Source organism: Culex pipiens, chromosome 2 (genome assembly GCF_016801865.2).
Source record: "Culex pipiens pallens isolate TS chromosome 2, TS_CPP_V2, whole genome shotgun sequence".
Classification (NCBI taxonomy): domain Eukaryota; kingdom Metazoa; phylum Arthropoda; class Insecta; order Diptera; family Culicidae; genus Culex; species Culex pipiens.
Genome location: NC_068938.1, coordinates 53000552 through 53027738, shown reverse-complemented (window position 1 = coordinate 53027738; position 27187 = coordinate 53000552). Strand labels below are relative to the sequence as shown.

The 27187-nt window shown below is 35.8% G+C and overlaps 1 protein-coding gene across 4 annotated transcripts in view; it reads left to right on the top strand.

Annotated features, from left to right (window-relative positions):
* Nucleotides 1-344: 344 nt before the first annotated feature.
* The window catches only part of LOC120428678 (tyrosine-protein kinase hopscotch), a 51927-nt gene continuing 25084 nt past the window's right edge, over nt 345-27187 (top strand). Inside the window, exons 1-3 of one of the 4 annotated variants that reach the window (XM_039593729.2) lie at nt 345-801; nt 15267-15384; nt 21271-21835. In XM_039593729.2, coding sequence (XP_039449663.1) covers nt 21494-21835 — 342 coding nt within the window. In that variant the 5' untranslated portion in view covers nt 345-801; nt 15267-15384; nt 21271-21493. Of the gene's footprint in view, nt 882-15266; nt 15385-21270; nt 21836-27187 lie in introns of all 4 variants that reach the window. The other 3 variants (XM_039593728.2, XM_039593731.2, XM_039593732.2) reach the window with 3 other exon arrangements.

Sequence of the window (27187 nt, the reverse complement as noted above, 5' to 3'; positions counted from 1 at the left end):
TTTTACTCACCCCAAAACACAACGAATGTCATTCACGGATCGCCCCTTAGCTGTCAAACCACCATCACTTGCTGGGTGTGGGTGTGTTTACCATCCTACAATCAAACCAAACCACAAAACTCAAAAAGAGAAAAACATAAATACCAAAACAAAGCCCCGCCTGTATTGGTACGTACGCGCGCGCTTCGATAATGAACTTGACTGTGTATTGGTCCCGTCCATTGACGTTGCTTCGCAACAGGCGAGGGGCGGCCGCGGGGACGGTCTGCCTGCCCGTCAGCCCGTGCAACTGTGTGGGTGTGGGCTCCACTGACAGCTCGACGTCGGTCGGTCGGCAAGGGGCAGGCAAACAGACACGAACGAACGGCGTATGAATGACGACGTTGTCGTCGGGTTTTTGAACGCGATTTGTCGGAAGAAGAGCTGCGTGTGTTATATTTTTTTGTGAGTTGCTCTTTTAAAATGATGTGTGTTATCAGGAGCAGTAGTTTTTCGCGAGTTGGTTGGTGAAAGTGTAGATTTGTGTGTAAAGAGTGCGCAAATTGCGAGGGTGGAAAATTACTACCAAGGGTCGAGTTTTACGGGGTAGGTTTTGCGGGCAGCTACGGAATTTTCAAAATCGGTTCCGTCTAAACCCTGTGTGTGTGATGAAGAAGGAAGAGAGGCCCTCAGAAAAAGATGGCTATCGTCGTCGTTGTCGTCTGCTGAATCGGGAAAAAGGATTGAACGAGCTCCATTGAAGTCGGCCTCGAGGATGGAACGTGGAAAATTGGTTCACAAAATAATTTCGAGAATCCGTCGGTAGGTGCCGCTACCAGGAAAAAGATCCGGATTGTTTATGTTCTTGAACGGGTTCATCGCAAAGATTCTTTGAAAAACAGGTACTAAAAACTAGCTCTTAAGAAAGTGTACCTCATAGAACGGTTTCACCCACCCTCTCCGGATAGAAAATGGTTTGAGGCTATTCGGTTTCCAGGTCAGCCCCGAAAACTGCATCCATCTGATGCAAAAAGTGCAACGATGCAAAAGTCGATTCCCAGGAAAATTACCAGGCACCTGCGCCGACGCAACTTTTCTACAGAAACGGAAATTGAGCAGCGGGCAAACCAGTACATTTAGCTGGGAGGTTGGTCCTGAGTGTCTCTTATTTTTAAAAAGCTGAGTGTTGATCACTAAATTAAAAAAAAAATCATGTTTGTTTATAGCCATATTTAAGAATAAATCAACTGTTACATGTTTAGACAAAATCGACATTTTCGCTTTAAGTGAAAAAGGATGTTTCACTTCATCTTTTGAAACATTAATTTCACTTAAAATGTGTAAAATTTTGGCTTCCAAAGTAAAAAAACGGGCAACTTCCTGGAATCATGAAGTAAGGACGACTAACATTAAAATTTAACTTTATTTAGGTTTCTACTGTATGGGGTAATTTGGACAACCTGAGGGAATCTATCTTATGACCAGTACCTTTTTTTTATCAAAAATGAGTTAATGATGACGTTTTGTTAAACTCAACAAACCCTACAAGATGCTTTAACCCGGTTTTGGAAATCCGCCTCTGTTTCCCGGGTATCGCAATTCACACTAAATTGTGACAGAAACCCGTTTCTCATCAAAATGATGTGTAATTTTTTTTTCACAAATTTATTCTGATACACATTTTTTTAAGCGATGCCATCTTTTGTTTTTAAAAAAATACTTGTGTACAGGATAGTCACTGAAACAGCGAGCAGTAGTTAAAGCTACGAAACATAACCAACGATTCGACACACCTTATTTATTGCAAAAATAATCGAATTTTTCATCTTTAGGATATTTCATAGAATTTGCATGTGATGAAATTACAATTCAGCAATTCAGCACAATTCAAGAAAACGAAGTTGCTAAAATATTTCCAAAGCAAAGCACATCCTAAACATAAGATTCACGAAAAACACAATTAGTAAAATGAGTGAAATTTAATTGTACTTGTCCGGTAACTGGGCTGAGAACGTAGCCCAGTTACCGAATGCTGCTCACTAACTGGGCTAAACAAAAAATTACCAGGGGACCACCGATTTATAATTTTTTTCTGATGAAACAAAAAAAAACAAAAGGTACTCCAATTTGTTTACCTTGTTTACTCCTTATTTGAAAACTAATTGTGACTTGAAATTTGTTAAATGCTTGAGAAAAGTTTTATTTTGTCATTGAACTTGATTTTTACATCCACCAACCCCTCGGTAATTTCGGTTTGTTTTGGTTTTTTGACGTTTGTCTGCTTTTTAACTGGGCTGCATCCCACTTATCGAGCGCCCAGTTAAAATGCAGCCCAGTTAAACAACGCCCAAACAACTACTGTATTTCAAAAAAGTTATGGCAAAATTTCGGACTTTTTGAAAAAAATATCTACACTGTAAAACTACATTTTTCCAAAAACAAGAGTTGCTCAAAAAACTATTTTTGAGTATTTATTTTAAGGTATGGCAATGGAGAAAAAATGTTTTACCGAGGTATGAATAAAAAAAAATATTTTTGTAAAAATCAACAATGCGCCAAAAAAATGTTTTGAAATTTTTTTAATCGTAAAATCGAATTTGCTATTTGTTACTTCCATTTTCGGTTTAAAAACAAAATAACTCTTGGTCAAGTATTATTTTTTCACTAAAAATTTTGGTTTCAAAATAAAGAGACAAATCTGTCCTTTTCAAAACGAAGTAAATATTCAGTGACTTTTTTTTTTCAAAAACACCTTTTTTCAAAAATGCATAGTTTGGTCAAATGATTTTTGCCCTTCAAAATTACCCTCAAAAATTGCATCTTTTGTCCCCTAAACATATTCAAAAGCAGAAAGTGTTTTTGAGTTATTCACACTTCAGTGACAAAAAGTTAATGAAAAAATGTTTCTTTTTGTATTTTTTGCACAAAATCGTTACTAACACTTACAACTTACTGAAGACATAGTTTTTGAGTATTTACATGTCATTTTATTATCGACAGCTGTCAAATTTGTATGGAGAACTGTATTGACGAACCAATGACAAACAAAATTCTTCATTGATCACAGGGAAGGTACCCACAAAGTTTCAGGCAAACAAAAAAGCCATAAAAATGCTGATTTTGAGAAAATTGCTCTATTGCGATATCCGGGAAAGGAAAGCGAATTTCCAAAATCGGGTAAGTGCATCTTTTAGGGTTCGTTGAGTTCAACAAAACGCAATTACTAACTCAACCGACACAACAGACGAAATAATTACAAAAAGAGCGTCGCATTTGATGGTGAAACAAGTGCTGTAAATTATTGTGGGGGATAAATTTCGTTGATAAAACGAGATTACATAGAACCAGGTCAGAAACCATAATATTTTTAATTACTTTAAAATGAATTCTTTGAACGGTGACCCAGGATGAAATTGGAGCCACGGAGAAGTTTTTTTGGGAATAAAATTGGGTTGTGTCTCATACTTTTTTTTTTAAATAAAAGAAAACAAAAAAAAACAAAGGATAAATTATTTACCCTTTTTCTAGCCAATGAAAAAAAAGTTAAATTGAGTTATGACGAGTAAAGCGTTCAGTGCATTCTACGTAACAAAATAAGGATAATTTCATGAACCATTTATGTTGGGTGAATACAAATGGCCTCTATTTCTGTACCTCGTTTCGTTATTGAGCTTTAGCTTAAGGGGTTACATACATGTAGAAAATCTCGAAATTTCATATTTCAGAATATTTATTAAATCCACCATAAACATGATTTCCAATCACTCCTGAAAGTTTCATGTAGATATTTCATGATTTCAGTAGGTAGCAGACGAAAATTGGCCTTTGTCATGCACATGGATTTAACGAGTCAACATTTTGAGCCGATTTGGTCAAAGCAGTTTTGAGATATCGTGGCACCCGGTTTTTGAAACTGCTAACTTCAAATAGCTAAATCTCGGCAATGATACAACCAAATGTCTTGAAATTTATTTGGTTATCAGTTGAAAATGTATGTATAAGTTCCCTGAAAACAAATTTAAAAATAGTTTAGGTGTGGGCTCATACAAACTCTTAACAATTTTGCCGATTCACATGTATGTAACCCCTTAATTGAAGCCTGAATCGATTTCGGTTGCTTCATTTACATTCTCCAGGTACAGCCCCAAGAGTGATGGTCGGTCCTCGGTGAAAATACGCGCAATTCTAGAGTTTTTTTTGATTAGGTCCTATAAACATATGAAAGACAATAGTTTATTGGTCCTTTTCAAAAAAAACTCTGGAATTGAATCAATGCTTTCGATCAACATTGTTTGGCCGATTCGCGCAAATGACCTCTTTTTGTGGAACATACAGCTTATAATAATTTTGGCGTGCAAATTTTTCGTTGGCAGCTCCATTAACGCAGAGCTTCTGAAGCTGACTCTGGCTTTGAAATATTTGTCTACTCCGGCTCCGACTCCGGCTCTGGGTCCAGAAGACATCACAGTGCAAAAAGTGTACCTACTCCTCCCGTGGTAGTTTGGAATGCAACGGGTTCCCTTATTTCTCTTTTTTTTTTAAAACTATTTGCATTATCTGCCGCCAACACGACCTTGGCGGTGGTGCAAACGTGACGGGTGTGGGTGGGATCAGCTCTATTCAGAATTTACTGTGCATAATTACAGCTCATAATGTATTCTAAAGCTGGCAAAAAAGAGAGTGGCTTCATTGTTATATTTTTTCTATTGGTTTTAGTAATTTAGGTGATTTTGGGAAGTAAGAATTGTTAGAATTTTTCTGTTAAGAAAAAGTCTAATTAGGGATCGCCTTTCCATTTTGCCTCCATCTTTGGTTAATGGAAACATTTGCTTTCGGCTGCAGATGTCAACGGGCCTACACTCTGAACAAATGGCACACGGAATTACTCAAGCAAAGCATTCTGCGTGGGAGATATCGTATAGAAATTAACTTTGACGGTACGACTGGTTGGCTTACGCCCCACTGAGAAATTTCTTCTTAAATTCTTAAATTTATCAAACTTTGTAGACATGTTATCCAAAATTTTTTGAGTATATGGAGTCAGCCGCGCTCGGTAATGACATTTGAGAAGGGCGTAAGTTATTTAATTAATGTTGTATTATATCTATAAATATTGCTGTATCTCGATGTCGTTGCATCGTATCAAACAAACTTGTAAAATTTAAAGGTGAAGTCATGATTTTTTTCGTTCAATTTTTTGTGAAAATAGCCTAAAATGGTGTGTGTGTGTGTGTGTGTGTGTGTGTGTGTGTGTGTGTGTGTGTGTGTGTGTGTGCGTATTCCCCTTGGTGCTCAAAATTTTTGCCAAGTTTTCACTTAAATGTATATAAACCAAGTTCGGATCCATCATTCAACCCATCGTTGGTTAGGTAATTGATAGAGCTTTCCAAAGAGTCGAGAACATTGAGGATCTGGCAACCCTGTTCCAAGTTATGACCAGTTGAGTGATATTTATGTGCTTTAATGAGGCTGGATTCCATTTAAATGTGTATAAACTATGTCCGGATCAATCATCCGACCCATCGTTGGTTAGGTAATCGAAAAACTTTTCCAAAAAGTCCAAAATATTGAAGATCTGGCAACCCTGTCTCAAGTAATGACCACTTAAGTGATATTTATTTCTTTTTTAGGCCGAATCTCATTCAAATGTATGTAAACTATGTCCGGATCCATCATTTGGTTGGGTAATCGAAAGACCTTTCCAAAGAGTCGAAAACATTGTAGATCTGGCAATCCTGTGTCATGTTATGACCACTTAAGTGATATTGATGTACTTTTTGAGGCTGGATCTAAAAAATTTAGAGGTATTTTTTATCAAAATCCACCATGTCATCAATTTTTAGTAAAGAGTAATTAGCAAGCTTCCCTGCACCGTGCGGTACACGCGGTTCACTTGCACCTCGGGTTTGCTATGCGCCTGCTTTGTTCGGTTTACACCCGTACCCGACTCACACGAACCGAGGGTATTTTGGTTCATCGTACCAGCGCACCACGACACTCTCGGTTCGCCGCGTCGGTTTTGTGTCTGGCACTCACCCATGGCATGAACCTGGTATATGAGCCAAGGTGCTTCACTCGTTACGAGCCGAGGTACGTGCCGTGGTACGCGTTGGCGGTACAAAACGGGTTCAATACCACGACACGTACCACGGCACGCTGGGTTCATGCCATGGGTGAGTGCCAGACACAAAACCGATGGGGCGAGCCGAGAGTGTCGTGGTGCGCTGGTACGATGTACCAAGTTACCAATACACAAATGGGTTCAGGCACGTACCGAAGCTAGAAAACCAAACCCGCGGTGTGCGTTGGCACTGGCGCATGGGAAGCTTGGTAATTAGTAAAGAGGAAGGCACCAACCACATGGGTGGATTAAGTTAGGATTTGCCTTCCTCACCTTACTGAAGAAAAGGCTATAAAATCACTCGAAAAATGAAATTATAAATTTGACCTCGTAGACCCACCTTCACGTATACATATCGACTCAGAATCATGTTCTGAGCAAATGTCTGTGTGGATGTGTGTAGGTGGGTGGACAAAAAAAATGTCACTCGATTATCTCCGGACTGGCTGAACGGATATTGACCGTTTTAGTCTCATTCGATCCGTCTTGGGGTCCCATAGGTCTCTATTTAAAATCAGCAAGTTTAGTTAAGTAATTAAAAAGTTATGCTAAAAAAACGATTAAGGCGTATCTCCGGAAGATTGTAAAAAGGGTGGTTTTTGCAAGTCATACATTTTCAGAAAGGTATTAAAAAGACCTTTCCAATGAGCCCAACACATTGAAGATCTGACAACCCTATCAAAAGTTATTAGCACTTAAGTGTTATTTATACACTTTTTGGAGGCTGGATCTCAGATATTTCAATGAAAATTTTGTCCGGGTCCATCATGCGACCTGTCGTTAGTTAGATAATCGAAATACCTTCCAAATGAGCCAAGAACACCGAGGATATGACAACCCGATTAAAAGTTATTAGCACTTAGTTGTTATTTATAGGGCGCTTTGACTTTCAATTTTAAATGGGATCTTACCCGTAAAATCGGTGCGTTTTGGTTTTTGCCAGTTTTGAGCCCCTTAACGATTTTTATATTAAAAAAAAAAAAAAAAAAAAAAAACTCGTAGTCCGTGTTCACGGGAACAACTTTGCCGAAAAGTACGAAAACATTCGTCCACGTCCAAGCGTCCAAGCGCCAGGTCCTGTCGCAACCAATCAAGCTCATATTTGGGATTCGTGCTCAGTACACCTAGGGGATCATGCCCTGAAATGCCCGCAAAATTGACCCGTATTGTTACATCCTAATGAGTAACCTCCGTTAATTGCCTAGTATTTTTTTCGGAAAGTTAGCAAATTTTACACCAAATTTTTTATCAGCTTAGGAAAAGTTTACCCTATTTTATTTTTATTTTTTGATTGACAGTTTCAAGTCTGTTTGTTGTAGTTGGTTAGCTCAAACAAACAAATTAATTGCAACATTTGGAAATTCAACTACCGCCTCAAATTATGGTACAATAATTGTCGTAACCAGATTCTTGGTAACAAATTATCGAACCTCACAGTATACCCGTGCACATCGTTACAATGTTGCAACCACATATTGCCACCCGTCTTCGTGAAATGTTTAGGGTGCTCCAAAAAATTACCTTTAAGAAAATTAAAGAGCTATGCTTGCGGTAGGGCAGATTACCACTCAAACGCTCGGGTAGTCATTTGGCTCCTACTTTTTTTTTTTTCTTAAAAATCTCATAATTTTTGGTAGAATTTACCAATTTGGATGCTTCCGGTTGCAAAAGATTCAGATTTGTATTTATTTTTAACTGTCAGATGGGGGACAAATATGGTCCATTTTTACCGGAGATATTCCGGATTACGTTGGGGTACCTCGACTCTCCTATTTGGATTTTTGGTCAATATAACAGACACTTTTCCACAGAACAATGCCGGAAATGATGCAAAACTTCACGGCATCATCCTACATAGATACATGACATGCTCAAGACCTTCGGGCACCAGAACAGGTTCCAACCGGAAACGGTTCACTGAGCTGATGTCGATTGGTGCCCAACTGAAACCGGCTCCGGTGCCCCGTAGGATGTAAGCATGTAATTATTATTTTTGCAGTATGATGTATTAGAATGATGTTTTGAAGTTTTGTATCATTTCCGTTATGTCGAAATGTTTTTGTTATATTGATGAAATACCCATACAGGAGAGCCGAGGTACCCAAACGGAATTCGGAAAATCACCGGTAAAAATGGTCCATATTTGTCTCCCATCTGACAGTTAAAAATAAAGACAAATCTGAATCTTTTGCAACCAGAAGCATTCAAATTGATCAATTCTACCAAAAATTATGAGATTTTTAAGAAAAAAAAATAGGGGTCAAATGACAACCCGTGCGTTTGATTGTTAAGGCTATATTAATTACTTTAAAATGTTTTTTGAGTTGTTTATATCAGATTTTTATGATAAAATTTGAGTACAAAAACTGTGGACTTCAGCGTATTACCAACAAATCTTCAACAGTACATTGAAAGGTCACATTTGTAGCACCCTAACACATCACCACGTTCGCGCAAGTCCTCTCCGCCCGATCATTTGGCTGTCAATCAAAATGTCTATACGACGTCGACGGTGCCCGACAATTAACGGACGAATTATCCTTTCCTGGTTGAAGGGACCGATCAGGGCAGTCTGATACTCGTTCCATCGTTACGAGATAAACCGAGCTGTAATCTTGCCTGCCAGTGACGTTATACGTAATGTTATGTATGTATGTAAATATGTGCCTTAATGCACTTTGGTTGTACGCCCCTCGTCACTCAACAGGGATCATCAATTAAGAGCGAGCACCGACTGTGGAGCAGAATGGAGGCGTCAAATATTCAGCTTTGCATGCAGTCGCATTGTGATGGTACAGTAGTTTTAAACAATTTAGAATTTTAGTAAAAATAAATCAGGTTTGTCTTATCAATTGAAAACATAACAAACAAAAAACATCTGCTGATACCAAAAATTGAACGACGATCGATTGGTTGTAAAGTGCGCGCGAATCATCTGCTCTAACTTCACCAACGCAAACCAACACCACCTTACGGTTGCCAGCATCATGTAAAGTGCTAGCTGCATACTGCATGCAGAATGTGCATACTGTCACATTTGAAATGCACTCCTTTTCTCCACCCTAGAAGGCCGTTGAGACATCCCAAGGAGGGGAAAATAACATGGAAGTAGTTAAACTTGGTCTTACTTGGATCAAACCAATTTTTTTATTAGAAATACATAAACATTAAAAAATGATGAAAGTTGGGAAAGTAAAACATAAGTTTCAAAAAATGTTTTAGACAAGTGCAATTACACATAAAAATAGTAAATATTTAACGGTTTTTCTGACATTCCTAGATGTAATATAACCACAATTTTGTACCTTAACTTATCAAGTCGGGGCTTGCCCCAGTCCTTCCCTTGATATTTACCCCTGCTCGGGTTCTAGTCCAGACGTAATGCTTTTTGTTGTTGTTCTTTTAACTGCTCTTCTTGTTGTTGTCGTTTGCAGAATGTATAAATGTACCGTTGGTTTTCTGTTTCCTTGCACTTCGTTGCAATTATTTATATCTTATCGCCTTCGTTTGCGAGTTTTTTTTTATTTATGCGCGCTCGTTTTGACGGTCGTCGTTCGTGACAAATAATGTGCTTAGTGAGGGGCTTTCCATCTGTTGAACTTTTCACTTCTGGCTAGAAGTTGAAAGTTTTGCAGGCCCCGTGCATTTCCAGCGTATTGGTGCACAGATAAGCGAAACATTATGTTCTTAAAATGCGCGGTGTTTTTTTGGTATTTTTATCAAGTGCTGATGACGTCAATTTGAATGAAATGTAACTAAAAATTTCAAACATTTTAAAACAGACATTCTGTACAGATTTTGTTGACTTGTGTCTGGCGTCACCAGCAGCTACGACGCCAGTATTATTACTAGTGAGGCAGGCGCTGAGCTATCGGAAGCGAATGTCATTAACCTTCCCGCACCTTGCAGTGGATATTGAAAGGAAAAGTTATTGGAAAAGTACTCGACACAACAAACACGCTAATAGAGTACGTTTGCTAGCGATCTGTTTAAGTGTCGTTTGTGAAAGACGGTCATGCAAAAACGTTCAAAATGATGCCGAAAATTTGCGGGGTTGGTTAAAACTTCAAAAAATCAAATCAAATTATTCGCTCTACAGCATTGCCTTGGCGTTCTCGATTGCGAGATTCCTACTCGAAACTAGGTGTCCGAAGGCTTGATTGTTGAGGCAATTGCAAACCTCTTTTTACACCTTAGCTCCCATCCACCCCGGGATTCGAACTGACGACCTTTGGATTGTGAGTCCAACTGCCTACCAGCAACTCCACCGAGGCAGGACCCAGGGAGACGACTCCTACACCTGGACTGAGCTAACGACCTAACCTTTAGGTTAGTCCGGGGCCAACATTTACTTCCCGTCCGACGGAAGGCGTGATCAGACAAATCTCGTCTCGAAAAATGCCACCGGGACCGTCTGGGATCGAACCCAGGCCGACTAGGTGAGAGGCAATCACGCTTACCCCTACACCACGGTCCCGGCTGATTGAAACTTATATTGCTCAAAATAGAAATATTCACTGAAAAAAAAAGAATAGCGGCTATCCATTTGAAGGCATTTGCAAATATTTTTCAAAGTTTATGTCGTTTATGTATTTTGCATCATTAGTTTGTCCATATAATTTTCCATACAAATTTGGCAGCTGTCTATACAAAAATGAAAAATGAAAATTCAAAAATCTGTATCTTTTGATCTATTTGGTGTCTTCGGCAAAGTTGTAGCTATGGATAGGGACTACACTGAAAAAATATGATACACGGTAAAAAAAATTTGGTGATTTTTAATTTCACTTTTTGTCACTAAAACTTGATTTACAATAAAACACTATTTTTATTTTTAATTCATTTTCTGTATGTTTTAGAGGACATCAAATGCCAACTTTTCAGAAATTTCCAGGTTGTGCAAAAAATCTTTGACCGAGTTATGAACTTTTTTATCCTAACTGATTTTTTCAAAAAATCGAAATACCGGTCGCAAAAAAATTTCAACTTCATTTTTCGATGTAACATCAAATTTGCAATCAAAAAGTACTCAAGGGAAATTTTGAGTTAAAGCAATTTTCAGGTAACTTTTTCGAAAACAGTCGCAGTTTTAATTTTTTTTCAAATAAGTGCGCATGAATGCCCAACTTCGAAAAAAATATTTTTGAATTCCTGAGAAAATTCTCTTTATTTTGCTTTTTTGATTTTTGTTGATACGACCCTTAGTTGCTGAGATTTTGCCGCTAAGGTTTAAAAACAGGAAAATTGATGTTTTCCAACCCACCATTTTCTAACGTCGATATCTCAGCAACTAATGGTTCGATTTACAAGAATTAAATATGAAACATTCGTGAAATTTTCCAATCTTTTCGAAAACAATATTTTAGTTTTTTTTAATCAAGACTAACATTTCAAATGGGCCAAACATTCAATATAACGCCCTTTTAAAATGTTACTCTTGGTTTAAAAATTTTGAAATATTTTTTTTAGAAAAGATCGGAAAATTTAATGAATGTTTCATATTTTAACATTGTAAATCAGACCATTAGTTGCTGAGATATCGACATTAGAAAATGATAAGTTGTTTGGATGAGACTTAGAAAACATCAATTTTCCTGTTTTTTAACCTTTGCATGGCAATATCTCAGCAACTAAGGGTCGTATCAACAAAAATCGGAAAAGCAAAATATAGAAAATTTTCTCAGCTTTTCAAATATATTTTTCCAAAGTTGGGCAAACATGTGCACTAATTTAAAAAAAATGAAAAACTGCGACTATTTTCAAAAAGCTACCTAAAAATGGATTTAACTTGAAAACGATGCACATTATTAAAATTTCACTAAAGTACTTTTTGAATTCAAATTTGATTTTACATCGAAAATTGAAGTTGAAAAATTTTTGCGACCAATATTTCGATTTTTTGAAAAAATTAGTATTGATTCAAAAAGTCATAACTCAGTCAAAGATTTTTTGCACAACCTGGAAATTTCTGCAAAGTTTGCCTTTTATTTCCTCTAAAACATATCAAAAATTAAAAAAGTTGTGTTTTTTGCAAATCAAGTTATAGTGACAAAAAGTTAAATAAAAAATCACCAAAAAAAAATCTACCGTGTAAAATTTTTTTTCAGTTTGGTCCGTATCCATACCTACAACTTTGCCGAAGACACCAAATCGATCAAAAAATTCCTTCATAAGACACAGATTTTTGAATTTTTATGCATATTTTTTGTATGGACAGCTGCCAAATTTGTATGGAAAATTATATAGACAAACTAATGATGCAAAATGGCTTCTTTGGGCATACCAAAGGCACCAAAAAAGTTTTCAGTCGGATTAAAAAATAAAAAAAATAAAATTGAAGAAAAAAGACCGATTTCGTAGAGAATTGCTCAGAAGAAAATTTGTCAAAATATTGTCAGGGAAGCAAAATTTAAATCTTCGAACGAAAAATCATGGCAATGATGGAAATCGTAACCTTAAACCGAATAGAAACATGCAGAATCTTGAAACGCTGAAATTTAAAATGACAGATGTTTGTTCGATTCGGAGTGAAACAATCGAGTCTGGACTGTACTAACAATTTTATTGTAAAATAAGTCAGTAGTTTTTCTCATGAGTTCAACTATGACAAACCATAATTCTTGGAAAGGAAAAAGCTTATGATAAAGCAAAAAAAGCAGAAATTTATAAAGGAGAAAACATTATGTTATAATGTTCAATGATTTATGAATAATTAAATTATGTGTTGTTATGACGAAAGTTTATCAAAATAACATCTGAACTAGGGAAAAACTGAAATTTGAAAACTTTTGGAATCGAATTTTTTTTAGAAATCCGGGTAAAAACTGGGAATTCCAAACTAAAAAATTGGTGACCGCCCTGCTTTCAACATATGTCTTTGAACCTTTTGTCCATTTGACCATATGTTGTTTTTTAATTGAATACTAGTCTTTTTTACAGAACCATGCTTAAAATAATGTACCAAGCATTATTTGATACATTTTGTTTAGATTTTTTATTTAGATATCCTTAAAAAATGGAAACACTGAGATACATTTTTTACAGTGTTATTGGAACCTAAAAAATCATATCTCGAATAAGTTTGCAAAAAATCTCAGCGCCTTTTGTAAACAAAGACGATTTTGATCAGTCTTCAATCGATTAACGAAAAATCGACTTTAAAAATGTTATTTTTTTTCTGTTTCGACCGACTTTTTTTAATCTATTTGGACCGACTTTGCATTGAGGACCTTTTGATACATTGTTGTCCATGTTTATCAATTAAACCACCCCTTTTCAACGTGTCCAGCCCTAACGAGCGTCTTCCTCTAGCGCAAACATGAAATCCAAACCGTTCGCTAATTATATGTCGACAATTCCCGTTAATTGCATAAAATATGCATCACGAAATCGTCCAACATTGCTTTACTATATTTTGCAAACGTTCTTTTAGCGCACCTTAAACGGTTTCCTTTACCACACACTCACACACCGTGATGTTTTCCGTGGAACTGATAGAGTCGGAAAGTTGTCCAACTCCTAGTTCCAGGTATTTCAAGGTTTTCCTCCCTGAAAATAAAACAATATTTGCATCAAAAGGGGGTGCCCAATGCCCAATGGGGAGGGGAGAAATGTTAAATGATTAATTGAATTCTAAACATATTATTGCGAACAGTTTAACCTGCATAAACGAACTGTTTGATCAATTTGCAAACAGTCAATTTAACGTCAACGGTTCTATTTGATCAAAGTGAACAAATCGCCTGAATTCATCAGTCCACGTGGAAGTAGCAAGTTGCTTGAAGCTTGTGAATAGAGGCGAAATAAAAAAAAAAAATCAGATTTGTTTACCTTTTTTTCTCACCCCGCTCGCTACTCCCAGTACTGCCTGTCAATCGTCCGGTGGAACTCGAACGTAAACAATAAATAATAAATCTAAACTCGTTTATATAACTCAACCGGGGCACGCACCGCGGATCAAAGGCAATCTACAATCCTCCTCCTCTCCCACCTTGGCTGGCGCACCTGGTATCACTTTCGCTACACCTGACCGGGAGAATTTTTAATCCGTGGAAGTTTTACTCAGGAAATTATAAGAAAAGGAGGAGTTTGGTGATTGTTAATAAGGGAAATAGCTCAATTATTGAAATAAGTCTTGATTTAATTTTTTTTTTCAATTTTTACGTTTCTTTTATGACTTTGCAATTAAAAAAAACAATTTAAAATTATTGTAATTTATTCAAAAAGAATATGTTCCGTACAAGTACCCTTAGGCAACAAACTTAAATGCAGTACAAATACAAACAACAAAGCCAACCTCCCCTACTTTGGTTCGTGTTAAGTGCCCATAGTCGGCTCTCCTTTCGAGGCGGTAAAGGCTTAAGCCCTCAGCCTTTAATTATGGAGCGGGTGTTTGTGATTTGATTGCACTTTTCGCCGCACACGCCAACCGTCATCATCATCATCATCTCAGGACTGACTTTTGCCAGACGGAAAGCCTCCATCTGAGCAGTGTAACCAAGTCTGGAGCAAGTGCATTAACCCTCAACATTTCAAGCAAAAAAAAATATTTTTTTTAAGTTAGATATAAAAAATGTTTTCAAAAATTACGATTGAAAAAAAATAATTCAAAATAGATCAAATATTGAAAGGTAGTTAAGGGTTAATCGACGAGGAGCAAACAGCTGAGCGTGATGACTACAGGTGTAATTAATTTGCACGCTTTTATTGTGTGTGTGTGTTTTTTTTTTAAATTGCTCGATGCGTCTTATCGATCGACGTGGAAGAGTGCGTTTTAAAAGTCGCATGTTTACGGGATTAATTGTTTTCAAGTCGGTTGTTTTAGTCGGAGGGAAAATGTTTTGATATACGCAAACGGGTCGGCGGTTAATGTTTTGCGATGTTTGACTTGTCGGGCGTATTTTTGTTCTATTTCCAAGGAATTCAATCTGGATTCAATCTACTCTATTTACAGTCTACTTTAATTAAGATTTATCAGCAACTAAATTGCGACACCAATACGAAAACACATCGCTTAAAAATATTCCAAGAAAATCAATCAATTAATAATGTCATGAGATAATGTCCACAATGTTAACACGCCACTAGAACGATACTTTATCTTCAAAAAGTTCAAAATTTCATGTTTTCTTATCTAACCTTTTTTTTCTAAACTTTCTACTTCCAGATACCGACGGATTCACAAGACAGTTTTGCGACATCACCTGTAATTGATGTGTCCACTCAAGATCCGACCCCTCGAAGCTGCCGGCGACACACACATTTTCAAGAACCTTTTTAATTGTGTAATGTTTGTGTGGTTTGTTGGGTTCAGAGAGTGGTTATGTGAAAGAACTGATTGTTATTTTTTCCTTATTTAAGAGCAGTCTAATTTATTCTTTTTGTTCGGTAGAAATATTCTAATATTTATAAAATGCAAGATTTTATTCAGGCAAAAAATTAAAAGTTAGGGTACTAGGAATGACAAAAAAATAGTCATCTAAATTATTTGTTGGAATAATTTATATTCTTTTTGAAACATCATTTGAAAGCAACAAGTCAAAGTCAGTAAACGGTAATGGCGTTGTATAACGTACGTCTCTATGTCAATAATACAATAATAAACGTTTTATTATGTAAAATATGATGAGATGGAGACATAAAAAAATTGCATTGAATATTTATGTTTAGTTTAAGTTTTTTAATTTGGTTCAAACATTTTGCCAAAGAAAGCTTTCCACAAAAATGATATGCAAATACACTGCCGCTTGAAGCTAGTCCGTCCCATATGTAATTTCGTCAAATTTGAGGTAATGATGCAGTTTGGTTCGAAATCATGTGAACTATCAGAAAAGCCAATAAAATTTAGAACTTTGTTCTAGAAAACCAGAGAAAATCCACTTTTTCGTTAAATTCTAACACGTAGCCTTATGGGCGGGACAAAATTGACATGCGTTTTTCTCGGCTTGCTGTTTTTACATATGGGACGGACTCGATTAGAGCGGCAGTACAGTCATGATTCGATTATGTGAAACCTCGATTATTCCAAATTGGCTTGTCCGAAGGTTACTTTGATACATCAGATTATCGAATCATGGATAAAAAACTGTTTTCCATTTTAGATAATTTAAACGATTTAAAATTTTCAAATCTTTTTAGGGCATTTTTGGGATTACATTTCAGCTCAAATTTCCAAAATAAGAAAATGGCAATTATCGGGAAGGGACTTTCTGGTCGATTTGTTGTCTTTAGCAAAACTGTAGGTCAAATGAAGACAATTCAGAAAAAAGTACACTCAGAATAATAAAATCTTACTTTTATTCAACTTGGTCCACACAAAATAAAAAAAAAGGAAACAGTTTCTTATTATATGTTTAAGTCAGAGGCGTCGCGTCCACCTGTTCAACCTGTTCATAGGACAGGTGGATCATTTTGATTTCTTTATGAAGAAAGAATTAAAATATGTTCATCAAAATAATTGAACGAACATGCCAACTTTTCTTGGAATCATGAAACAGCCAAGCGCAATCGTATCCATAGAGCTCTTAATGAAAATCTAACGCGCACTGAAAATCCTCCCAAGCAGCCACCAACCTGTTCGGATTTCTCCATGCACGAGTTCCCATACAACGCATCCAAAAATACACAGAAAGCCGCCCCTATTTGTACACGCTGGACGGTATGAATGTGGTAGTTCAGGGTGTGCATGAAAGCTTTTGGACAGTCGACATAAAAGCGCGCGAGCCGAGACACGAGCAGGGAGAGAGCAAAGTTCAAAGAGAGAGAGAGAAAGCTCCATATTTTGCTCTCTCCCTGCTCGTGTCTCGGCTCGCGCGCTTTTATGTCGACTGTCCAAAAGCTTTCATGCACACCCTGAACTACCACATTCATACCGTCCAGCGTGTACAAATAGGGGCGGCTTTCTGTGTATTTTTTGATGCGTTGTATGGGAACTCGTGCATGGAGAAATCCGAACAGGTTGGTGGCTGCTTGGGAAGATTTTCGGTGCGCGTTAGATTTTCATTGAGAGCTCTATGGACACGAATCCGCTTGGCTGTTCCATGATTCCAAGACGATTTGGCGTGTTTGCTCAAATATTTTAGTAAAACTTTTTAAATTGTTTTAAATAGTAGAACGGCATGTTGCTTCCAAAAAGCGTTTTTAACTGAAATAAAGTAATAAATAGCTCTGTTAAAAATGAGCAAGCAAGTTCATCGACAGATTTGCAAAATAATTTGGAAGAAAATAAAACGAAATCTTTAACCTACCAAGCATACAATAATTTACTTCACATGTTATTTGTACAAAAACAAAAATCAAAACAAAGCTTAAATAAGCTGTCGTAAAAATGTCTACTTGGTTTGAATTCTTGAGTTTCGATCGTTTAAATTTTTTTTCGGAAAATTTTATAAAGCGATGTTTTTTATTTTATTTTATGGATTTATATTGAGATATGAGATGCAGTAAAAAGACAAAAAATCTCAGACTTTTTATGCTTAGTTATGGCAATTATTTTTTATTTGTAATTATCAATTCAAAATTTGTTATATGCCATTTTGAAAATCAATGTAAAAATAAAGGTTAAACGTCCAATCGATTGCACGAGTTTTGTGTTAAATGAAAAATTTAATTTTCATCGATATTATTTTTTCCCTTCTAGTTTTTTAGGGAAATTTTGAAGAGAAACATAAAATACAATTTTGTATGGCCTAATTGTTTTGGTCAGGAAACTAGAGCACGTGATTTCAGGATTAGAATGGTCAACATCGGGAATGTTTGCTTAGTGAGATTTAAAAATAATGATAATAAAGAAAACTCCAGGGAAAAACTTGTGGTTGGATTACGCCTCATTTTTGAGTTTTTATTTAGTTTTTTTTTATTTATTTACAAAACAAGCTAATTATAGAAAACTACAATGTAAAAAGCATTTAAATTTTACACTTCTTAAAGGATGATCATTGCTGTAATTTGAAAAAAATACTGTTTCAATAAAAATCATGTGATCAACAATTCTCACAACAATATTGCTAACATCATCTAATTTCTCTTTATTATGTATAAAAGATATTTTTTAAATATAATTGAGCTAAAAAACTTGAAAATTACTGAAAAGATTGTTTGAACAGGTAAACATTTTGGCCACGCGTCGCCTCTGGTTTAAGTTGACCAACAAAACAATTTTTTCACGGAGATATATTTTTTCGAAAAATTGTTAAATATTTAAAAAAATGTTTAAATACAATTTTCAAGTTATAATCGTTTGTTGATTAATAACAGGTCGAAAGAAGTATACTTTACGTATCGTTTAAATTGTGTTATTTGCTAAAAATACTTTTTGCAATTCCGTCGTGAAACTACTTACTTTTCCTGTCATTCTTGAACGACGAAATAGCCTACTTTTCTGTACCAAAAATAACAGAATCGAATAGCAACACTTTTCAAAATAAATGCTGAAAAGTTCTACTTTTCAGCACTGAAATGGGTGCTGAAAAGTTGAACTTTTCAGCACTTATTTCGAAAAGTAACACTTTTCAACATTTTTTTGATTCAAACGATTTATTGACAAAATACATGAAAATTTTACATAAAATTTCACTCAATGGGTGTTTTTCGGAATTGCAAAAAATGTTGTATGGAACTCGTTGCAAAACTTGATTTTTTCAGCACTCTTAAATAAATAAAATAAATGTACGACTCGTGCTGAAAAAATCCTCTTTTTGCAACTTGTTGCATAAACTACTATTTGCTCATCGAGCTTAACAAATTCTTTATAATTATGTTTTTTGTCATCTTTGACAATCAGACAAATATTTGCGTGGATTTCATTGTAAAGACAAAAATTCTAAAAATTAAAATTTTCTAAGTGTTTTTGAACAAATCTTAATTTTTCTTCCTATCGTCAAAATCAAGCCCAATATTTCGGCTTTTCAAAAGCCCAAAAGCAAAAGCTAAACATATTTTTTAAAAGATGTAAATGTTTATAAAGGTTTAATTTTCTAGTTATCCTTGGATGAAAAATTAAGACTAGTTAGAAAAAAAACTTAGTAAATTTCAATATTCTCAATTTTTATCCTTTGCAATACATTTTTTCGGCAAGTGTTTGTCTGATTTTCAAAGATCAAAAGAAATTTGTTTTCGAATTTTTCCCAGAAATGGGCATACAAAGACTATAAATATACATTTTTTCGACCTAAAAGGTTCTCAATTGACTGAATCTCGAATGTTATGCGTTTCATCGAAAACATTTAACAAGCACTTGTTGATGGCAAATTTGATTTTTTAAATGTTTTTTTTTTATTTTTCATTAGAAGAAAGTTTTGTCAAAAATAAATGAACTTTTTAAAAATTTATAACTTTGGGAACAATTTAAGTCCCTATTTCTCTCTGACTTAAAAGTTGCCCTTTTTGGATTTTGGTTCTCTAGCTAGAACGTAGCAAAACATGAGCATTAAAAAAATCGAAGAAAAAACTTTAGAAAATGAAAATACGTTCAAAATAAAAATAGTTCAGAAAACCCTTTAACCGAGCTAATTTTTTTTTAGAAAATTCACATGTCAATTTTGTAAGGGCACCGTAAACCAGAGTGACATTGATAGGTTGAAGATGATAGGTTGAAGATTGAAAAATATGAAGCGAAATGGTATAGAATCATATTGAGCATAGTAGAGTACTGATGAAAGTACCTCAAGGCTCATGATGTAATTTTCAACCCATTTGGAAAAGTTTCAAAAGTTATTTACTAAAATTATGAAATCAATGACAAATAAGATCATTCAAAGATCCGTGTTTTTCTCATTAAACGTGAGTTTAAATAGAAAACCATACTGCATTATCAGATTCCTAGCACAGTTTCACTCTAAAACAGTTCTAATTGGTTTCTGAGTAACAAGTTTTGAATGTTTTTGAAATCAAATTTAATTGTGTGTTATGATTTATAGCAATTTATGCTAACAAGTTTCTTAATAAATTTGATTTTTTTATTTCGTGCTGCAAAATTGGTTTTAGTGACAACAAACATTGCAAAGATCTATTTGTAATCAATATACAACAAACTTGGAACTTTTTAATTACGTTACTTGAGGTTTATAATATTTTTATTAATAGTTATTGAACTGAGGCATTTCATTAATACAAATGATCTCCTTCCTTATTATCACATCAAAAACGATTACACATGCTTTTTAAAAAGGCAGAAAATTTCAAATTATCGTAAATTTCTATTTTACTTTTCTAGATCAAATCGTACCTGGGTAATTCTCGGCCAACTCACACAGCAGTTGCCCCGACCCTTCTTCAATTTACGTGAAACTTTGTCCTAAGGGGTAACTTTTGTTCCTGATCACGAATCCGAGGTCCCTTTTTTGATATCTCGCGACGGAGGGGCGGTACGACCCCTTTCATTTTTGAACATGCGAAAAAAGAGGTGTTTTTCAATAATTTGCAGCCTGAAACGGTGATGAGATAGAAATTTGGTGTCAAAGGGACTTTTATGTAAAATAAGACGCCCGATTTTATGGCGTACTCAGAATTCCGAAAAAACGTATTTTTCATCGAAAAAAACACTAAAAAAGTTTTAAAAATTCTCCCATTTTCGGTTACTCGATTGTAAAATTTTTTGGAACATGTCATTTTAAGGAAAATTTAATGTAATTTTCGAATTTACATTGACCCAGAAGGGTATTTTTTTCATCTAGAACAAAATTTTTCCTTAGTACTTGAAACTCTTTTAAATGCAAATTTATAAGTTATTTCATTAATTTCAATACACAAAGTGCATTTGTACCTTACATTGAAACAAGTTTTATCCGCCTGCACAACATCACGCACCGCTTCCATGACGGATTCGGTGGGTCAACCAGCCCGGGAAATTCCTTTATTTTCTATGCAACTCTCATCGATCGAGTGATTAGATTTCAAGAATTGAGACGCATTTAAATAGTTGAAGCTGAAATCCTAGACCCGTACCGTTCTAAGTCGCAACCTCAGGTCCTCTTTCACAGAACCACCCCCGAACAATACATCACACACACACACACACACTTACAAACTTCTGCTAGGGACTGCAGACCGCACCGCCAGCAGGTTGACCTATTCAGTCACTTGTTGACGTCCAACCGGAGCGGATCGTTCCAACGTGTGCGCGCGCGCGCCGTCCAATACAGTAAAGTTGCAACTTGTTTTGATTTCCACAGAAACGGCGGTGCTGTAATCGGAGTTCCCCAAACAAAAACCATTTACCAAGTGAGTTCAAAACAGTCGTCTAAGTGTTTCTTTAGTGGCAGACGCGAACCAACATGTGATAAGGGTGTTCCGTAGAGTTCGCGGGGAGTCCGGTTTGAAGTGTTGAAGCATTTGCTGCTGTGCATAAATAGAGGGAACATGACCCGCGTTCTAGTGTTGTAGAGTGCGATCTGTATGCTATCGGCAGTGTTTGTACCGTCTGAACGTTCCGCCAGTTCGGAACCAACGGCCGCCGAAGGAACTGTCCGCAGCACCATGTCGGACGACGGCGCCAACAGCGGCAGCTCGAGCAACAAGTGCCAGGTGTACGTGTATCTGCGCGAGTCCTTCGTCGACGTGCCCGTAACGGAGGACGACACCTGCGAGGACATTTGCTCGGACCTGTGCCAGCAGCTCGGGATTGGGCCGCTGGTGCAGCTGCTGGTGGGGCTCCGGATCCACGAGGAGCGATGGTTCCTGCCGCCGAGTGCGCGGCCACAGGCCGGCAAAAAGTACGAGTTCCGGGTGCGGTTCAAGGTGCGTGTTGGTTATTGATATTCGATTTCATTGATTTTGGGGAGGGGGCGGTAAAGAGCTTTTGTAATCGGATTGTGTTAATGGGCATATTATGCAAACCGATAGACGGGTTAATCGATGTCGCACACCTCCGCCCCTTTCTTGTTATGTTAAAAGGTCGCGAGACGGCGGCAACGCGGCGAAAAGGTAATCTTACTTGATTGACTGGAATGTACATTCGGTTATTTGTAACCTCGACATAAAGCCGTATTTTCTAATCAATACAAAAATTTGTAAATTCCATCAAAACGAGATACTTGATTTGAAGATAGTGTAATAACAGAGTTGCCACTAGGATGGCAACACAAACAAATATTTTGGGGATACCCTCTGACTCTATTCTTTATGAAAAACTAAGCATCTGTGTCAATTTTGAGCCAAATCTATTAAGCTTCAGGAGTCGCTATAGAACGTTTAAGCTGGTGAAAAAAAATCATTTCTTACAAAAACGTCGATAATAACTATCCAGGATCAACTAGAATCGTTTTGCACACTTGGACAAAACTGTAGTGCGGTCAATTTCACATTAGAATCTTACTCTTGACAAAAAAATTAAATAATTAACACCGGATGTGCGACAAAAGGTCGAAAGACAAAAGGTCGAATGCCAAAATGTCGAAAGACATAAGGTCGAATGGACAAAAGGTCGAAAGTGGACAAAAGGTCGAATGGACAAAACATCGAAAGGACAAAAGGTCGAATGTAAAAAATGGAATAAATAATTATAATTATAAACTTTAAAAAAAATCTTGAAAAAAATATTTTCTTACGAAAAAGTCTGATTTTCTTGTTTGTCATAATAGTTTTGTAAGTTTTTCCATTCTTTCAAACATGAGCTGTTCTTACAAAAAAAGTTCGACTTCTATAATATTTTTTATTTTATTTTTAAATTAACTAACATATTCTTGACTGTCGTAATGTTTTTGTGAGTTTTCCCATTCTTACAAACATGAGCAGCTGTTCCAAAAAAAAGTTCGACTTCTAAAATATTTTTTAAAGTTTTTATTTAATTTAAAAAAAAACTGATTCTTGACTGTCGTAATGATTTTGTGAATTTTTCTATTCTTTCAAAAATTAGCGATGCTTTAAAAAAAATACTTTTTCAAAATATTTTGTAAGTTTTATTTTATTTATAAAAATTGTTGGAATATTTTAGAGACTTTTAAATTGTAACAGTTTCGAAAATTGAAAAAGTCTCGTTTTTTTAATATTTTTGGAGGTTTTCTATCCTTTTTCAATCTTTCTTTCATGGTCACAAAAGATCCTAAGTAAAATCTGACCTCAAAAACATAGCTGTATATATATTTAAAAAAACGATCGTATTTATTTATATTTTTCAAGATAAACCCCCTCTAACGCCCCCTCCTTTCAAAAAGTCACCAACAGTCCGGGGGCAAGTTTATATTCTGAAGACCTCTAAATTTTTAACATTATACAAGTGAAAGTAAATAAAAGCGTTCAAATCAATACTTGTGTTTTTAGGCTCAAATCAAAAGTTTTGTTTTGTAATGTTTTTTTAAAATTCGACCTTTTGTCATTTCTACGTTTTGTCCATTCGACCTTTTGTCCACTTTCGACCTTTTGTCCATTCGACCTTTTGGCATTCGACCTTTTGTCCTTTCGACCTTAGGGACCATCCACAAACCACGTGGACACTTTTTTGGGAATCTTACCCCCCCCCCCCCTCCCTCGTGGACAATTATCCATACAAAAAAAATTTTTTTTTGTATGGAGCGTGGACAATCGCCATAAATCCCCCCCCCTTTCCCTCCCCCCTAAAGTGTCCACGTGGTTTATGGATGGTCCCTTATGTGTTTCGACCTTTTGTCATACATTCAATTTACACCATCCTTCCGGGGGAAAAAAAAAACAAAAAATTTGCCTTTCTCCAAACATTCTAAAAAAAATATATGCAAACTTCACCTCTAAGACAGCTTTTAAGGGGCTACCTACACAGCAAAAATCAATGTAAATTTGGAAGCTGTAATTTTGGAAGGTTAGATATTACCTCTTTTATGATGTAATTTTACCTCAATTTAGACTGAAATGTGATATTACACCAGAAATGTGGTAAAATTACACATTTCCAGAGGTAAAATTACACCTTTTTTCAGACATAAAAGATGTACCCCTTCCCAGATGTAATATACCATGAGTTTTTTTTTCTGTGTAGAAACAATTGTGTTTAAATGCACGTGCGTGCGCGCTTACCTGCCTGCCTGCCTGGCAGTGCGCCTTTTATGTTGCCCCTTTGAGCCGGAAGCTAATAACTTTTCAGCAAAAAATCCTAACAATATGGTGTCTTCGGGAAAGTTGTTCAAAATTTAATGAAGGTTCTACATCTTAAATTGATAAAGATTGGACGACTGTTGCGCCCTCCACAGGTAAAAAACTACAACAGTTGCTTTTCTCCATACAGCAATTCCATTTGAAAAGAGCCTAAACCGAAAAAAAGGTTCTCCGATCGGGCTCAACAATTTTCTGGGGGTTCCTTGGCCAAAATAATTAGACCCGTATTTTTTTGTAGGGCCATTAGGGTGACCTACGCCGTGTTAGGGTGGTCGAAAAAATGGCCATTTTCGACATTTTTTGCAAAAACCTCTTTTTTCGAAAAATTATATCTCCGCGCCATTTCATCCGATTTTAGCTGTCTTAGACGCAAAAGAAAGGTGATGAGTTTGGCTATTTGGGAAAAATGGTAAGAATTTTCTAAAATCTAGCTTACCATTTGAAAAAGTCGCATGAAAACTTAAAATTGCGTTTTGACCGTGTCTGGACCAAATAGCCTATGTCTGAAAATATTTTTATCGGATTCCTCGGAAATTTTCACATAACATAATAAAATTGGCGATGTCAAACCGTACGTTTCGGAGTTATGATTTTTTGAAAATAAATACTGACGCGCCACGCGCAAAACGAAAAAATGACGAAATCGGCAAAAAATCAACTTTTTCCACTAAAACTGCGATAACTTTTAAATTTCAGCGATGACCTATAGATGTTATGGTACCAAAAGTTGCGTATTTTAATTACAAAAATTTTGGTACCATAACATGTACAGGTCATTGCTGAAATTTTAAAGTTATCGCAGTTTTAGTGAAAAAAGTTGATTTTTTGCCGATTTTGTCATTTTCCTGTTTTTGCGCGTGGCGCGTCGAAAAACTTAGTTTTTATTTTCAAAAAATCATATCTCGGAAACGTACGGTTCGACATCGCCAATTTTTTGATATGTTATGTGAAATTTCCCGAGGAATCCGATAAAAATATTTTCAGACATAGGCGCTTTGGTCCAGACACGGTCAAAACGCCATTTTAAGTTTTCATACGACTAGCTAGATTTTTTAAACTTTTTACTATTTTTCTCAAATAGCCATCACCTTTCTTTTGCGTCTAAGACAGCTAAAATCGGATGAAATGACGCGGAGATATGAAAATTTTTAAGCCGGATCGGAGAACTATTTTTTCGGTTTAGGCTCTTTTCAAATGGAATTGCTGCATACATTTTCCCATACAAATTTCAAGCGATTAAAGGGAGGGGTTCCCGTGGTCAGAATGAGCTCAAATTTTGAATTTATCCTATTGATGGGTCAATCTTTGATTTCAGTGGGTAGCCCCGAGAAAGCCCAGATTTGGATCACCCTAATGGATTGCTACCAAAATTGTATAAAAAATTGTCTGGGCGAACTAACTATGCAACATGTCTCTTTGATCTTAGAAAAGGTACACACAAAGTTTCATCCAAGTGAAAAAATGAAAACAAAAAATAAGATTTTTTGTCCGACGTGTCAGAAAATTTCTCTAAATGTAATTTTTAATTTAAATACAATTTAAAGCATTACAATACTCAAAACTTAAGGGGTTACATACATGTAAATCGTCAAAAATGTCCGAGGTTGGTATGAGCACACATTTAAACTATTTTTCAAATCTTTTTTCAGGGCATTAAAGTAGATATTTTCATCTATTAACAAAATAAATATGAAGACATTTGGATATACATGGTGTCGATTTCTGGAAAAGTCAGGGAAAACCTGGAATTGTCAGGGAATTTTATTTGACCTGGAAAAGTCAGGGAAAGTCAGGGAATTTTAAGCTAGGTCAGGGAATTTCGATGATCTTAAAAATATTACTACAAAATTTCATTTCTTTTTGAAAATTCGCCCTTGATGATGTATTTGAATGTATTCCAGACCAAACTTTGCAACATTGATAATATTTATTTTTTTATATTGGTCAGTCCAGAAGGAACGCAAAACTCCATATAAAAAATGCTTAAGAAAAGGGTCACGAAGAAAAGGAACAGCAACGAAAAGTTTCATTTGGCATTTCATCGCGCGTTGCTTGTTTGCAATATGTTTAGGTTTAAAAATCCAATAATATGGATTTGCGTTCAACTGAAAATTACAAATTACTAGCGCACACAGGGTGGGACAATATGAGGCAGTTGCCCCACCATCCTCAGAGATTTGTTCTAAAATTGGTCGTTTGCTCCGCATATAGGGACTAGAGGGTGACGAGCGGGAATTCCCGGGAAATCGACCATTTTTGGACCTCTCAATTCCCGGGAAATTCGGTCGAGACTCCCGGGAAATTTAAAACTTATAAATATCGAAGTAAAATTATATAATTTTATCGAAAAATTATTTAGAAAATTCTAAATTGTTTAGAACATTGGATGTTCAGTCAGTATTTGACTAAAATTCAAGTATATCAATTTATAGTCAAAGAAATCCATCAGAAATTAAGTTTTTAAGCATTTGAAGACTTTCGGTTGATATTTTTGCCAATATTAATTTAATGATGTTTTTTAAAAGTCTGTGCACCTCATAAAATGTTTGACACAGGCTCAAATGTCTGTGAAACACAGACAAATCTGTGCATCTGGCATCCTTGGTTCAATGATCGATGTTCAAGTTCGAATAAACCAATTCTTCTTTGTGGTTTGGTTGAGCGTTTTAGCAGAATGCATTACTGTGAATACATAGAGACGAATCGTTCCTTTTAATTCCGCTATATATTTTTAATATCTTGACAGATACGTATTTCGTCTACTACTTGCTCGAGAAGTCGAGAACAGAACACTGATGAAGTCTGCAAGTAGTAGACGAAATACGTATCTGTCAAGATATTAAAAATATATAGCGGAATTAAAAGGAACAACTCGTCTCTTTGTATTCACAGCAATTCTTCTTTATCTTCTTATTCAGAAAGTGTAAATTTTAAATTCTAATAATTATAATTGAGAGAAGCCAAAAAACTGTGGACCCCAAAATTTACCTTAAAGCAGAAATGAAATCTATTTTTTTAATATTA